The sequence below is a fragment of the Sus scrofa genome, chromosome 5, assembly GCF_054392235.1.
Source record: "Sus scrofa isolate SSC_HxYL_T2T_F1_AM1 chromosome 5, Sscrofa_HxYL_maternal_Yorkshire_Landrace_v2.0, whole genome shotgun sequence".
NCBI classification, from domain to species: domain Eukaryota; kingdom Metazoa; phylum Chordata; class Mammalia; order Artiodactyla; family Suidae; genus Sus; species Sus scrofa.
The window spans coordinates 33,203,558-33,218,835 of NC_139387.1; the positions used below are offsets into that span (position 1 = coordinate 33,203,558).

General features: G+C 42.3%; 1 protein-coding gene across 20 annotated transcripts in view; it reads left to right on the plus strand.

Annotated features, from left to right (window-relative positions):
* Window positions 1-15,278, plus strand: part of TBC1D30 (TBC1 domain family member 30) — a 318,685-nt gene that overhangs the window by 32,033 nt on the left and 271,374 nt on the right. For 13 of the 20 annotated variants that reach the window (XR_014803513.1, XR_014803516.1, XR_014803509.1 and 10 more), the window contains exons 3-4: window positions 13,648-13,709; window positions 14,541-14,606. Coding sequence is in view for 6 of the 20 variants with exons in the window: in XM_021091948.2 (XP_020947607.1) it covers window positions 13,648-13,709; window positions 14,541-14,606 (128 nt within the window). In the remaining 14 variants the exon portion in view is untranslated. Of the gene's footprint in view, window positions 1-10,108; window positions 10,531-13,647; window positions 13,710-14,540; window positions 14,607-15,278 lie in introns of those variants that run through there. The other 7 variants (XR_014803520.1, XR_014803518.1, XR_014803519.1 and 4 more) reach the window with 1 other exon arrangement.

Here is a 15,278-nt window from a genome sequence, read left to right on the forward strand (position 1 = left end):
ACTGGGAAGGCTTAAAATTTAGAGAAACCAGAGGTAACATAATTTGGACATAATCTACTCCCTCCTTAGGAGCTGTCATATCTGATTGATGCTGGCACTAGGCCAGACTGATGTACTGCCAAGTGACACTCTGTGGTCAGCTGGGACTAAAGACAGTGGTAATTAAAGGTGCCAGTGCTGCTATATTAAGTACACACGTATAAGAGGCCACACTCATATTGCCTCAAAAAGAGAGGGAGCACATAGAAAGAATATTTATTAAAAGCATCTGCTTCCTTTAGATTTTTTTTCTCTTTCACCAAAACTTGAGTTTGACTTGCAAAAACTAGAACCATATACGACCATTTCAAGTCTATATGAGTTAATTTCTCTGTCTCTGCGTGTAAGTCACAGATAGGCTACCCTTTAAAATGCTGAGATCTCTATTGACTGACATGCCATAATATTTCTCTTACCTCCAAGTATCTGTCACCCAAATAATTCAGGAGACATACGTTTTCCTACAAGGCCAGGGATCGAACCTACAACCTCATGGTTCCTAGTCAGATTCGTTAACCACTGAGCCGCGACGGGAACTCCCAGACTACTCTTTCTAAGAAAGTGTAATGATACATTTAAAAAATATCCTTGGAGTTCCCACCGTGGCTCAGCAGTTACGAACCTGACTAGTATCTGTGAGGGCTTGTGTTCGATCCCTGGCCTTGCTCAATGGGTTAATGATCCAGTGTTGTTGTGAGCTGTGGTGTAGGTTGCAGATGCAGCTTGATCCTGCGTTGCTGTGGCTGTGGCATAGGCTGCAAGCTTAGCTCCGATTCAAACCCTAACCTGGGAACCTCCATATCTTCGTGTGTGGCCCTAAAAAGACCCCCCCCCAAAAAAAAAATCCTTAATGAAGATTGAAGCCAAATGGATCTTTTTTTTTTTTTTGCTTAAAATTCAGTTTACCTGAAACTTTAACAATCCAAGCTGTATTCTCCAAGCATTATAGTTGGTCAACATTTATATTGGATTGAGGAGTTCTTATAGAATAATGGACTCTGAATATCAATTTAACTGATCTCAGAGAATCATTGTGTTGGAAGCTGCTTTACTGGTATTGATAATTGAACCTTACCTCCTTTTAAATGTCCTTTCATAGCACTCCTGACTGCTGGGCTTGCAGTCTTTGCCTGAGAACTACAAAGAAAGAACATTTATAATCTCCTGAGGCTATGTTTTATTACAGTCAGAGCGTCCTTAAATTTTGATGTCCGACTCTCTATAACCCCATTAAATAGTTCTGATTTTGCATTTTGGAGTGAACATGAAGCTAAACTCAATATTCCTCCTATTGAGTGAGGGCACCAGTGTAAGAAAGCAAAAGAAGAGTGTCTGGTGAGGACCTCAGGGCAGTGTTCTGGCCAGTTAGACTTTCCCTGGGGCTCAGGTCCTGGTCCTCTGCTGGGTAGACTGCGAACGGGGCCATTTTAACCTTTACCTTGTACCATAAACAGCAAACACTAAGGAGACACCCTTAGGCAGATATATTGAGTGCCTTCGTAGCACTGCTGTGTTAGACGTTGACTTTGACCGTGCCTCTCAGTTCTCACAATTACTCAGGTAAGTATCATTAATTCTAAAGATGAGGAAACGGAACTCCCAAAATTAACTAACTCGCCCAAGGACATAGAGCTAATAAGTATGGGCGCTGGAATTCTAACCTTGGTCTGCCTGCTGCCATGGCCAGGACTTTTCTGACACACCATGTTGCCTCCTGGAGGCCTTACCAGGTGCAGTTTTCATGAGCTGTCTCATCACTCACACATTGTATGTCTTTTCTTCTGAGTGACTCCAGCTGGAGATCTAAGGCTCCCAGGCCAGCCAAGCCAACATTGATGTTAATTTGAGTCTCTCTCGGCTTCCTGGTACTTTTCTAGTCTCACCAGCAAAGTGAAGCTTATTTTTTTCAGAGGTATCATCTTTTTCCTCTCTGGGAACATATATTTCTAAGCCAAATGAATCTACATCAGTAGGTATGAGAAACCTCTCCTTTCATATCCCTCAGCTGTGTCAAAAGTCAACATGGCTTGGTGTAAAGGTTGGGAAATCTGAGCTGCATCATCAGTTGTGACCAGGTTGAACAATTATTTCATCTTCTAAAGTGATGGGTCTCAGGCTTCCACTTCTACTGATGTGCAAGTATAGACCTGAATATCACAATTGTGAGAAGAATGCAGATGAGCTTTGTTCTTGGCCTGCTTTTAGGTGAAATTTAATAGGTCAATAAAATGAAGCCCCGGGAAAACATTGGAATGTATAATACTTAGGAGGAGATAGAGATAATGGTATTCCTCCAAGTACTTGCCTAGTATTTGATTAATTAAATTTTTATTGAAGTATTATTGATGCATAATATTCTATGTTACAGATGTACAATATAGTGGTTCAAAGTTTTAAAAGTTATCCTCCACTTTAGTTATTGTAAAATATTTGCTATAATCACTCTCCCTGACTTCAGACTATACTACAAAGCTATAGTAACCAAAACAGTGTGGTACTGGCACAAAAACAGACACACAGATCAAGGGAGCAGGATAGAAAGCCCAGAAATAAATCTATGCACTTATGGTAAGTTAATATACAACAGTGGCAAGAAAGAACATACAATGGAGAAAAAAACATAAGAGGTGCTGGGAAAACTGGACAGCTACATGTAAAAATATTGAATTAGGACATTCTCTAACATCACATGTGAATATAAACTCAAAATAGATTAAAGACATAAATGTAAGACCATATCGACCATACTGCAATAAAAAATTAAAAAAAGAATTAATATAATTCCATAATATCTACTGCCTAGTCAAGTCAGAACTTTACAAAATTATAGATATATTTGACATTTAATAAATGTTTATTGAATTAAAAAGACTGGATACCATAAAACTCCTAGAGGAAAACATAGGCAGGATTCTCTTTGACATAAATTGTAGCAATCTTTTTTTTGCATAGTAATTTATTTATTTATTTATTTATTTACATTTTAAGGGCCGCACCTGCAGCATATGGAAGTTCCCAGACTAGGGGTCCACTTGGAGCTGTAGCTGCTGGCCTATGCCACGGCCACAGCAATGCCAGAACTGAGCCACATCTGCAGCCTATGCTGCAGCTCATGGTAGTTACAGATCCTTAACCCACTGATTCGAGCCAGGGATCAAACATGCATCCTCATGGATACTACTCAGGTTCGTTACCCCGAGACACAACAGGAACTCCTTGTATAGTATTTTATTTATTTTTAAAATTTATTTGTTTTTTTCTTTTTAGGGCCACACCCACGGCATACGGAGGTTCCCTCACTAGGGGTCTAATCAGAGCTATGGCTACTGGCCTATGCCACAGCCACAGCCACACAGGATCCGAGCTGGGTCTGTGACCTACACCACAGCTCACAGCTCCAGATCTTTAAACCACTGAGCAAGGCCAGGGATCGAACCTACATGGTTCTATGGTTCCTAGTCTGATTTGTTTCTGCTGTGCCACGACAGAAACTCCTTTGCATAGTATTTTAAATGAATCTTTCATACTGTCCTGTCACTACCCACTTTGTCGCTCAATAAACTATAAGCTTCTTGAGGGTAGAGAACGTACTGAATTCATACTTTTATTCCCCACAGGCCATAGCACAGTGCCTTTCCTACACGGTTGAGGAATAAGTGTTTATTTCACTAATGAATGATTGAATAAAAGAAATATAAAGGCATCTTTATATGGTCAACATAAATATACCTCATATGTTATGGAATCAATTTCAGTTATTTTGAAGCAAGAAAAAACTTCCTAGGAAATAGAAAATCTTGGGTTAGCTTTGTGTCTAAGGTCCCATGGACTTGGCTGCAGGCTTTTACACACATTTCCAGTATGGTACTCTGAAATGGGACCTCTCTCCAGCTAGGAGTTAAATTTTTATATTAGGCAAGTTTTGAGTGTGAAACTTTCTGGTCTGTAAGTAAAACTGGTTATTCTCAAAATATTCCATCCAAGAAATTTGAGCATGCTTCGGGGGGAGGGAGGATTGTTAGCAGTGGTTTTGTTTTTGAAAATATCTGATTAAAAGAATGGTCCCGTGAAAGCATAAAAAGAGAGAAGGCAGTGCTGTGATCTGGTGTTGCATTTCAAAGCTTCTCTGTTCGCGCTTGACAGAATCCTTTCTCTGAGATGAAATACAAAAGCCTCACCTGATTGTCTTCAAGGATGCCGGTAGATTTATGTAGAGAAATAGGCTTTTATGACTAAGAAGAGAAACCATACAAATAGAAAACAAAATGTGCCATGTCCATCACGTGATGTATTGGATCCTTGTAAAATTTTTCCTTTCCCCTTCATTTCTTCCTGCTGCCCTGCCTCTTTCTCTTTCATAAAGGAAAATGGTTTTGATGCTCGTCACCATGAGCTCATAGTTGTGTGGGCTCCATCCTGGATAATGAGTTGAAAGAACTACTTATTAAGGCCTTACTTTTAGGTGGATCTGAGGATAGCGTTAACTTCTTATGGGACTGGTCACAGTTTACTGTTTCTTCAGAAGATATTACTTTTCCTATTTAGGAGTTGCTCACAGAACTTCAGCAATTGTGGGGAAAGCAGAGAGGAGAAGAGCGCCTTTTATTTTATTTTATTTTTTTGCTTTTTAGGGCTGCACGCATGGCCTATGGAAGTTCCCAGGCTAGAGGTTGAATCGGAGCTGTAGCTATGGCCTACAGTACAGCCACAGTAATGCAGGATCTGAGCTGCCTCTGCAACCTAGACCACAGCTCATGGCTATGCCAGAGCCTTAATCCACTGAGCGAGGCCAGGGATCGAACCTGCGTCCTCATGGATGCCAGTCAGATTTGTTTCCCCTGAGCCATGACGGGAACTCTGAGAAGATTGACTTTTGTGCTATCAGACCATCACCCTTTTCATTAGCACAAATACAGAGACGTACCCTTTTCTTGTCCAATGGGGGGTAGCACTGGGCCTGATGTCAGGTACAATTTCTTCTCACCCTCAGAGGCTTGTGGGCTGGAAAAGAGCCGCCAGAGTGCTCGTTCTGAAGCCATGAGAATGAGTTCCAGGCCCAGCTCTCCAGAACAGGCCAACTCTCTGTGGTTTTCCTTTCTCCTCACTGCAGGCTTCTGGAGCTTTTTCTCTTGGTAATTGTCACCATGGGCTCTGTTCAGTCCCTGAAGATTAAAACATAGACCCTTTTTATTTTAAGAAGGATTTTTTTTTTTTTTTAAAGTAGCAGCATTTGGGAATCACAGAAGTCCCAAACCTGATTCCCTTCTGGAAGCCCTGTGGGACATAGCTTTTATTTCTTTTTCTTTTTGTCTTTTTAGGGCTGCATCTGTGACACATGGAGGTTCCCAGGCTAGAGGTAGAAGCAGAGCTGTAGCCACCGGCCTACGCCAGAGCCACAACACCACCAGTTCCAAGCCGCATCTCTGACCTACACCGCAGCTCAAGGCAACTCCAGATCTTTAACCCACTGAGTGAGGCCAGGGATCGAATCTGCATCCTCATGGATACTAGTCAGATTTGTTTTCACTGAGCCACAACAGGAACTCCACCTTTTATTTCTTATGTTCCATTTACTTTTCCTTCCGACTTGTCCCCTTTCTCCATTAAAGGAATAGTTTGCTCTCAAGGAAGCTTCACTGCCAGCACATAGGCCCGAAGATGCAGAGGTCGCTGAGTGATTCTTATTTCCTTGTTTTGGTCCAGGAGCCTGCATTCCTGGGGATGTTCCATGGATACTGGACTCTCAGAGCCATTCGGGGTGGTTCCTCAAAGCACTCCTTTCCTTCAGCAAGCCAAACAACAGATTCTCATCCTAGACGAAGGTTTCATGGAGCCCTCCTCTTCCCAAATTTAGCTTAAACCGTTACTGCTCTGGACCATGCTCAAGTCCGATTTGCCCAAATGTGAATTCGCTGGTATTATTAGTAATGATCGCCCAGTTAGTAAAGAGTGGTGGTAGGTTGGCTTTGGCTGGAAATCTCACCATCTGAGATCCTCAAGCAGAGTTCATGCTGGCATTGTTTCCTCTGCACGTTGACTTCAGATGACATCTTTTGCTTTTGGAAAACAATATTCCAGACATGAATAAGAAACTATGAGTCATACAATAAATATAATGCTAGGCTTGTGCCATGGCTGTTTTTAGAGCATTGTATTTTAGTGCTTAATTATCTGTTTGCTACAAAAGTTGGCAGTCTTGGCTTTCCTCTCCAATGTAAACAAAATAATATTATTTAATTCCTTCGTTACATCTTGCTTTAATGGTAGAAACTTTCTCTCTCTCTCTCTCTTTTTTTGGTCAACGTCTATGTAGTTTAGAATGGGAATTTATTTATTTATTTTTTCTTTTCACAGCCCTGCCTACAGCATATGGAAGTTCCTGGGCTAGGGGTTGAATCAGAGTTGTAGCTGCAGCAGCCAGCCTACGCCGCAGCCACAGCAACACTGGATCCGAGCTGCAACTGTGATGTACACCATAGCTCACAGAAACGCCGGATCCTTAACCCACTGAGCGAGGCCAGAGATAGAACCCACATCCTCACAGAGACAATGTGGGTCCTTAACCTGCTGAGTCACAACGGGAACTCCAGAATGGGAAGTTTTCAAGATAGCTTTTTTTTGAACCCTCACCCCCGCCCCCCCCCCCAGTTTTTTCCTTTTAATGAATTTGAATGAAATAGAATTTTCATCTTGAAAGTAAACAAGCTCTTATCACCAAGAAAGGTGCTGTAACTGAAGAAGAGTTTCAGAGACAGGCTTTTTTGTCAGTCACGACACACTTGGGTGGGTTGGCAGTGTAGAGTCTACACTGGAGCTTTGGCTGCCCAGAGACTTGATTTCTTCAGCTCACTGAGAGTCGAGCAGACCTGGGGATACCAACTGCTGCTGACTGGTCACTGTGCTCTCTCCTTGGTGCAAAGTTCCTATGGGAAGCCAGATGCTAATCAAAAGTTTGTTTAGTGAGCCTGGAGCCTGAGCCAAAGGGAGCAGGGTAGTCTGAGTGGCAGATGTCAGCCAGCCCTGGATGTCCTCCCCTCTACCCCAGAGGCCGCGTTGTAGCGCGGAGCTCTGCTCCTCCTCTTGGCTGGCAAGGCCGTCCTTCCTGCTGGCCCAGGGCTAGACAGAGAGCGTGAATAGGCTTTCTTCTTAAAAGAGAATACAAACTCGCTGCCACGTGAGCAGATGAGAGCGCTGGAAGATGAGGCTGTACGTGCAGTTCCCAGCTTGTTTTGAGGTTTTGCCTCACCTTCTCCTTTTCGTCCTTTCGCTCTGGGTGTTCGTCACCATCTTCACCCGGGGGGTCTGCGGTGCCCTCTAAAAAACTGGCTGAAGCTGAACATCAGACATCTTTCATTGATTATTCTCAGGCCAGAATAGTCAGTGGACTTCTTATTAAGGTTAAGAGAAAGTTGAAGGAGAATGAACATGTGCTGAAACCATAAACATCAGGCTGATGAACCTTAGATTTCTGTCCCCGAGCTTGGTATGAAGTGTTGGGAAATCTAAGCCAAACCGTTCATCACGACCAGGCTCAATAGTGACCTCATCTTCTAAGGTGAGGAGGCAGAGTACCACCTTTTTCAAGCCATCTTTATCTCAGTCATGCCGGCATAACCGAATAGCTTCCATAGCCCTATCACTGGGCTTTACTTTTGCAGATGACAAATCTCATTTTAACAGATTCTTTTACATGAAATGTGTATTTCATGCTCAGTGTTATTTCTGACATTGTCCTCAAATCCCATGGTCGATTCACAAAGTCCAGAAGGTACTGATTACAAAACAGTGTGCCAGAGTCATATAAGTGACTTCTTTTTTTAGTTCTTTCAGTATACCATTAGGAATGCTTTTAAAAAATACTCAATAGTTTTCAATCAATAGCAGTCATTGTTTTTAAAATATTTTATTTATTACCTTTAATGTATAAAGAGTATAGTTGAATTACAATGTTGTGTTAATTTCTGATATACAGCAAATTAAGTTATACTGATATACATATTTTTTCACATTCAAATTTTCCACAATGGTTTATTACAAGTTATTAAATATAGCTCCCTGTGCTATAAGTTGAAACTTTTTTTTTATATATAGTAGTTTGTATATGCTAATTCCAAACTCCTAATTTTTTCCTTCCCTACCTCCTTTCACCTTTGGTAACCACAGTTTTGTTTTCTATGTCTGAGTGTGTTTCTGTTTCATAAATAAGTTCATCTGTGTCATGTTTTAGATTCCACATAAAGGTGACATCATATAGTATTTGTCTTTCTGACTTTTTCTTCACTTAGTATGATAATCTCTAGTTGCATCCATGTTGCTACAAATGGCATTATTTCATCCTTCTTATGGCTGAGTATGTATACATACCACATCATCTTTATCCATTCATCTGTTGATTGGCAGCCATTGTTTCTTGATGCTTAAAGTGTTTCATCTTTGGCCAGTAATATCCTATTCATGTGGTTCTCATGTCTTTTTGATATGACCCCACTAGTCTTGGAGCATGTCCTTCCTTCCTGAATTCATCAAGGTGTTTCAGGCTCATCTTGTACTTTTTCTGGCCCAAATCTGGAATCAATCACACTTCAAAGGGGCCGTGGTTCCTTTTAGTGAGGAGTGGTTTTTAGAGACCACATCTTGAGTGCTGAGGGTGTTCATTGCTGCTTGGTTGTGCTTAGTTCTAAACCTATTCAGTGGCTTTCCATGTATTTTTGAAAAGAAAAAAAGATGAGTTCAAACTCTTATTTCTATTTTAAATATACTCTTGCAGGATTAAAAAAACAATTTCTTTGCACACTCATATTTTCTGTTACACTGAAAACATCTTGGTTCCTTTTGACATTAACATAATTATTTAGGTTATCCTGTAATATACATAAGCATTTAAAAAAATAACAGATGTTATTAATAATTCTACTGAATGACATTTAAGATTTCTTTGCAGCTCTACTTGCCCTTAGAATATATACCACCACTTATGAACAGTAATAATACTATAAAGCAACTTACTCATTTTTTCTTTGTTCTTAGGCTATCAACAAGGTATTTAGCTGCGTACATTTGCTTCCATTCATTTTCAATTTTTAGGACTTTCTTTTTGTGCAATTTGTTAATATTATTAATATAACATGTTATTCCAGAGTCAAAACTATGTAAGGTACATCCAGAGAAATCTGTTTTCTCTTCCTCTCTCTTCCCTTCCATAGAAATACGTAAAAAAAAAAAAAAAAAAAAAATCTACCTGGTGTTCCTTTTTTAAATATAAGCGTGTACAAATATCTTTGTATTTCTCTCTATATCCTTTCTTTCTTATGACTCATTCATCTTTATGATTAATATTCCATTGGTGAATGTCGTAATGTCATGGTTTAAGGATGACTTTTTAAGAAGTAATTATTGCTAATAGTTCTAAATACTGATGCCTCTGGCTGGAGAGATAGGGGAAGCACTTTAAAAAAAAAAATCTGCTTTTAAATGGATCACCTTTATCTTGAAATCTGTTCTTCCAAAAGAAACAATCATTATTATTGTTATAATTATATATTTACTTAACATAAATAATTTATACACTTTATATTAATAGCAGTAATATAGAATAATAAGAACAAATTTAACGTGCTCCCCCGTTCCTCTTTAAGATGCCAGGAAATAGTTTAACAAAATTTGGTACGAAGGTGGTGCTTCACCATCCACCAACTTCTCTGCTGTGCTGCTGGATTCGTCCTGCCATCTGTTGACAGATCTTCGACGCTGCTCGGATGGGGTGGGCACTTGGTCTCGCTGGTGTTCTGCACCTGAGACCTGCTTCTTTTGGTGCTTCCTCCAGGCCCTCCAAGATCTTGGGAGAAGCCCGCACATCTCTGTCGCCGCTCTTGGTCCCGGCTGCAGTTAGTTGTTCACCCACCCGCTCAGGGGCCCACGGCTCCCAGGCTCAGGTGCTGGGAGCCGACTGGGCGCTAGGGATCTAAGGCCGCCCCGCCTGCGCACGGTGATGCCGGGATTGGGGGCGGGAGCGCCGCCTCAGTCTCTGGAGCACTCGCTCGCTCACTGCTCCCGCCCTCCTCCCCGCCCCAAGCCCTCTCCTGCCTCAGCTTTGCAAGCACCGCACTGCAGATGCCTGCCAGCTGCCTCGTGCTCGGCAGTGCCCGCGGTGCTCTTCAGGGTCCCTTGACCCCTGAGCGCCTGCCACACTCTCGCTGCTCCCAAGAGAACCTAGGCTAGGTGGTCTTACTAAGCCCCCGCGCGTGGAGCCGCTACGCCGGCGGGGCAGTGGGGACCCAGGCGGAGGCTGGCTGCATCTGAGCCCGGGGAGCTCTCAGATGCGGCAGGACAAGCTCACCGGCTCCCTGAGGCGCGGAGGAAGATGCCTGAAGCGCCAGGGTGGTGGTGGTGGCGGCGGCGGTGGCGGCGTGGGCACCATCCTGAGCAATGTGCTCAAGAAGCGCAGCTGCATTTCCCGGACCGCGCCCCGGCTGCTCTGCACCCTGGAGCCCGGTGAGGACCCGAGGCGGCAGATGGGGCACCGGAAAGTAGTGTGGCATCCCCGGAGCTGGTGTCTCTGTCCCCGCCTAGGCTAGGGAGTGTCCGCGGGCCCGGGTACCGCGGCTGGGCGCTGGTGAGACGGGGTCTTCCTTGGAGGGAAGAGCACTGACCAAGGCCCAAGCGAGGGCAGCGGCCTCCCAAGGCGCGGAGGACTGGCTGCTCCCGCCGGCTGCTTGCGCGCCCCCACCCCGCGGCCTGTGCACTCTCCCGCTCTGCTTGTGCCTGGAGCTGCTGGCGAGCTGTGCGCTTGGCCTTCTCCGCGTGGTGGGAAAGTGCTGGCGGTTGCCCCGGCTCTCAGAGGCCGCGTAACCAGTTGTGCTCCGGCCTCACAAGAAGCTAGACCTTTAAAAAGGTGTGCGAGGGGGAGAAAGTCACAGGTTTGTTACTTGAGGTTGGAAGAGAAGGCAACGGCTGCGAAGAAAAAATATGGGGTGCATTTTCCTGAGGGTCCCCCCTGCTTCATGAGTGTCAGAATCACCTCGCCAGGAGCCTCTAATTTGTGTGTCTGGGTGGAGAGGGGGCAGGAAACACTACTGAAAAGTGGAGATCTTTTCTATAGGTTAAAACCGTTCCCGGCTGTGCTAGGCTAGGCCCTTTCTGCAGTCAGTCCGTGTTTACGTGCTTCTTCAGGCTGCATAACTCCGCGCCTGCTCCGCCACCGGGGATCCCTCCCCGGGGTTTTATGAGCCCGGCCCTGGCGCGGACCCCTGGGCATAGGGGTTTCTGGCTAGAGGTGGCAGCAGAGGGAGCCGGCTGTACTCGTACCCGTGCTTAGTGCACACTTGTCTCTAGAGTGGCACCAGCTGACCGCCAGGCGGGTTCATACTCCCCCAACTCCCCGTCTCCCAGCGCCTTTGGGGACATGCTTTCCTGAGGCTGCAGGAGAGAATCAGCTCAGGCACTGAGCCCCAGAGGGTGGAACGCGTCGCTGCCTTACGAAGCTCGTGGTTTCTTTGTTTTTCTCCCCAAGGAAGTGTCTAGTTGCAGAGACCATAGTAGTTATTCACTGTTTTCCTTTACCCTTAAGAAAAGAAATCTCCTTCCCACGTTAAAAGTGTTTTGTATTTCTGAATCCGAAACAGCCAGTGATTACCAAATGAAACATAAACCTCTCCCCGCCCTTATTCAGTTAGAAGAGGTGGAAATGACCTGATTTCAGCTTTTGCATGCAAGCAGGGAATGATCAATTCCAGTTAAATCCTGGGACTCATTTTTGATCGTGAGAAAATAGTTGTGGTTTTGCTAAGCCCAGCCGGGTTTCAGCGCTGCAAGGCAGTCGGCATGATGCCCAGCAGGTACTCTGAAAAAGTCAAGAGAGCATATTCGGTCATACATGCAGGGAATCTGAGGCTTTTAGGCCGGTTGGATAAGAGTGTGGGACTGAATTTCCTGGTCTTTGTTAAAATAAAGCAAACGTCATGACTACACGCTCCTCCATTCAGCACCCTGTGGTCTGGACAGCAACCTCACAAAGAGGTCCGTTTTATCAGGTCTTAAATCATGTGCTCCAGCTGGAGACACTCCCTTGGCCACTATATCATTGTGCTCTACTGAGGCAGGACTTCATTTAAACCAACTCAGAGATATGAGGATCTTAAGGGTGCTTCAAATGCCTTTGAAAAAGAAAATCTTTTCCATCTAGGCAGAATACGGTGTTGGTCCTGAAGCACTGAAAAGAATTTTCAGGTCACTGATTGGATGCCTGGGGTTCTCTAACACACACAGCTTGACATTAGAAATCTGGGACCCAACTCATGTATGTTACTCATAGTACTCTTTCAGGACTCCAGGAACAGTCTCTACATCCTGTCATAAGCTTGGGTGAATCAGACACATCTCTTTTCACCTTCTTGACTCCATATGTATGTTTTTAAAAAGACAAGTGTATTATTATAATTGGACAAATTCTGAAGATCATTCCCTAAGTAGTGGAAGATGTGAAGAGGTTTTCAGTATGCCTAATCTACCATTCAACGTTTTAGAAGCAAAAATGTCATCATAAATGACAGTCAATTGTAAAACAGCACTATTGATAATGTTTGGTGTGTCTTGGTCCTTGAACTTTTAAGGAATGTCACTTTAAAAGTGTTTCAAAATGTCATTTCATTGATTTTGAAACTGTAGAAAAAGAACACGTAGCATTTTCAGATTTGACTAAGTTATTTTTACTACAATTTAAGTGGGAATAAAAATTGTCATGTAATTTCACTTTAATAATAAAGAAAAAGCCAATATGAATATAACATATGGTCCTTCTATAATCTTCTATTTATTTAATCTATTCCATAGATTTGGAGTTTGAGTCAAGGAAGTTTATCTAAAGTTGTAGATAACCTGGAAATAGAAGTCAGTTATACTTTTATCTTGTAGACTATAATTAAACATTCAAACTTATCTTCATGAATAAGTCTATCATGACGGAATTTTAAAAGACATGAAAATTTCCAAATGGTCTTGTTGAAATGGTTTATTCCACAAGTGGGAAGGTAGTAACATTATTTTTTATAACTTTTGATATTTCACTGAAGGTTCCTTACTAGATTTCGTCCATGCAAGTGTGCTAGAAAACAAATCCAGTAGGTGGAGAATTCTCTTAAGTTTCATAAATACTAATTAGACTGTGCTGGAATTCTCTTCTTAAGTTTCATAAATACTAATTACATTTAATCATCACAGCAATTAACTGAGGTAGATATTATCCTCATCTTAAGGATAAAGATTTGAGATTGAGGCAGGTTAAATAATTTGTTTGTCTCTAGAAACCAAAGTTGAATGGACGTCTGTATGACTCCAAGCCTGTGGTGTCTTTTTTTTCATTTTTGTACTACTCCAGACAGCTAAGAAATCACCATTCTGTGTGACAAGCTCCATTCTATTACCGTAGGATATTTTTTTCTATTTGAATAATCAATATTCTTTTTCTTTTAACAAAACTTATGTCAATTTGGTAAAAATAGATGTTGTAAAAATTTTATGGTGACTCAGTAGAATCAGGTTAATGTTTACTTTTATTTTTGTTATAGCATATTTTCTCCCCAAATAACTGTTAATTATTTATTTTTCTTTTAGGAGTTGACACGAAGTTGAAGTTCACTCTTGAGCCATCTCTAGGTCAAAATGGTTTTCAGCAGGTAATTTTATTTTTGGTTTTGAAAATACCTTTATTTCAGGGTATTTACAGGGTACACCAGGATATATTCTTAAAGTAGGGAAATTAGCATGTGCTTGGATACACATAAGAAGATGAGTAAGTTTTTAAAATTAATAGATATAATAATTTGTGTGGCTATGTGGCTTGGGTTTGTACTTTTGGAGTTCCTGTCATGGCTCAGTGGTTAATGGTTATTCATGAGGACGTGGGTTCAATCCCTGGCCTCGCTCAGTGGGTTAAGAACCCAGCATTGCTGTGAGCTGTGGTATGGGTCACAGAGGCGGCTCAGATCCAGCACTGCTGTGGCTGAGGTGTAGGTTGGCAGCTATAGTTCTGATTTGATCCCTAGCCTGTGAACCTCCATATGCCTTAGGGTGTGGCCCTAAAAAAGAGACAAAAAAATCGTTCTTAAATGAATGAATGACCACAAACAAATGAGCAAGAAAGCATTAAAAAAAAAAAAAAACTTTTGCACTTTCTTTTAATGGTTCAAGTGTGAAAAGAATTTTTAAAACTAAATGCTATCGTTCCAAATCTATAATAACATGTTTTGATTGCTGAACCAGCACTTCCCAACCTTGTGTGTATACTGCAGATGGATCACAGGTGTGTTAAGGGTACCTCGGTGGGGGAGCTTGGGGGCAGTCATAGCCCTTAGACTCGTCGTATCTGGTGGAAAGAAGTTCTGACTGTTTACTGCAGGATGCTGTATTAATTTTATCATACTCTATGAATGTCAAGATGGGGGGAAGGTTGAAAAGTGCTTAACGAGGTCAATATTATCACTTTGACAATACTTCTTTGTTTCTAGTGGTATGATGCTCTCAAGGCAGTTGCCAGACTTTCAACAGGAATACCAAAGGAATGGAGGAGAAAGGTGAGGAGGATTTGCATGACTAAAATACAAAAGGACCATCACTCTGTCCCTCTTTGAAGCATCTGGAATGTCAAAAAGAATATTCTAGATTTGGTAATCTGAAATCTGTTTCTCTTCATTATTCATTAACTCAGTAGGTATTTATTAACTATTTATTCTATGCCATGTACTGTTCTACACATAATGAGGATATGGCAGTAGGGAAAAAAAGAAAAAAAAAAAACAAAAAACCAAATGAACAGGCCCAAATTTTTGTCCTCGTGGAGTTTACAAAAAATACAATACAAAATATTTCAGATGGTGCTAAATGCCATGCATAGGAATACAGCAGAGAATGGAAAAAGGAGAGTGTAGGGGAATGGAGGGAAGCAGGTAGCATTTTAAATGGCAAGGGGATGTTTGAATATCTTAAAGAGGTTTGCTTACCTTCAAGAGATGAGCAGGTGACTGTGTATCTAACTGCTGGAAAAGTATTCCAAATAGGAAACCCCCCAGGGGAGACCATCTCAGGAGTATGTGAGTGAAAGCAAGAGGCCAGGGTGGCTGAAGCCCATTAACAAATGGGAAAGCAAAGGAGAGAGGGCCATAGAGGTAAAGTGATGACCTTAGGGGATGGCAGATCGTGTAGGACCTTATAGGCCATAATAGGACTTTTGCGCAGTGTGACATGAG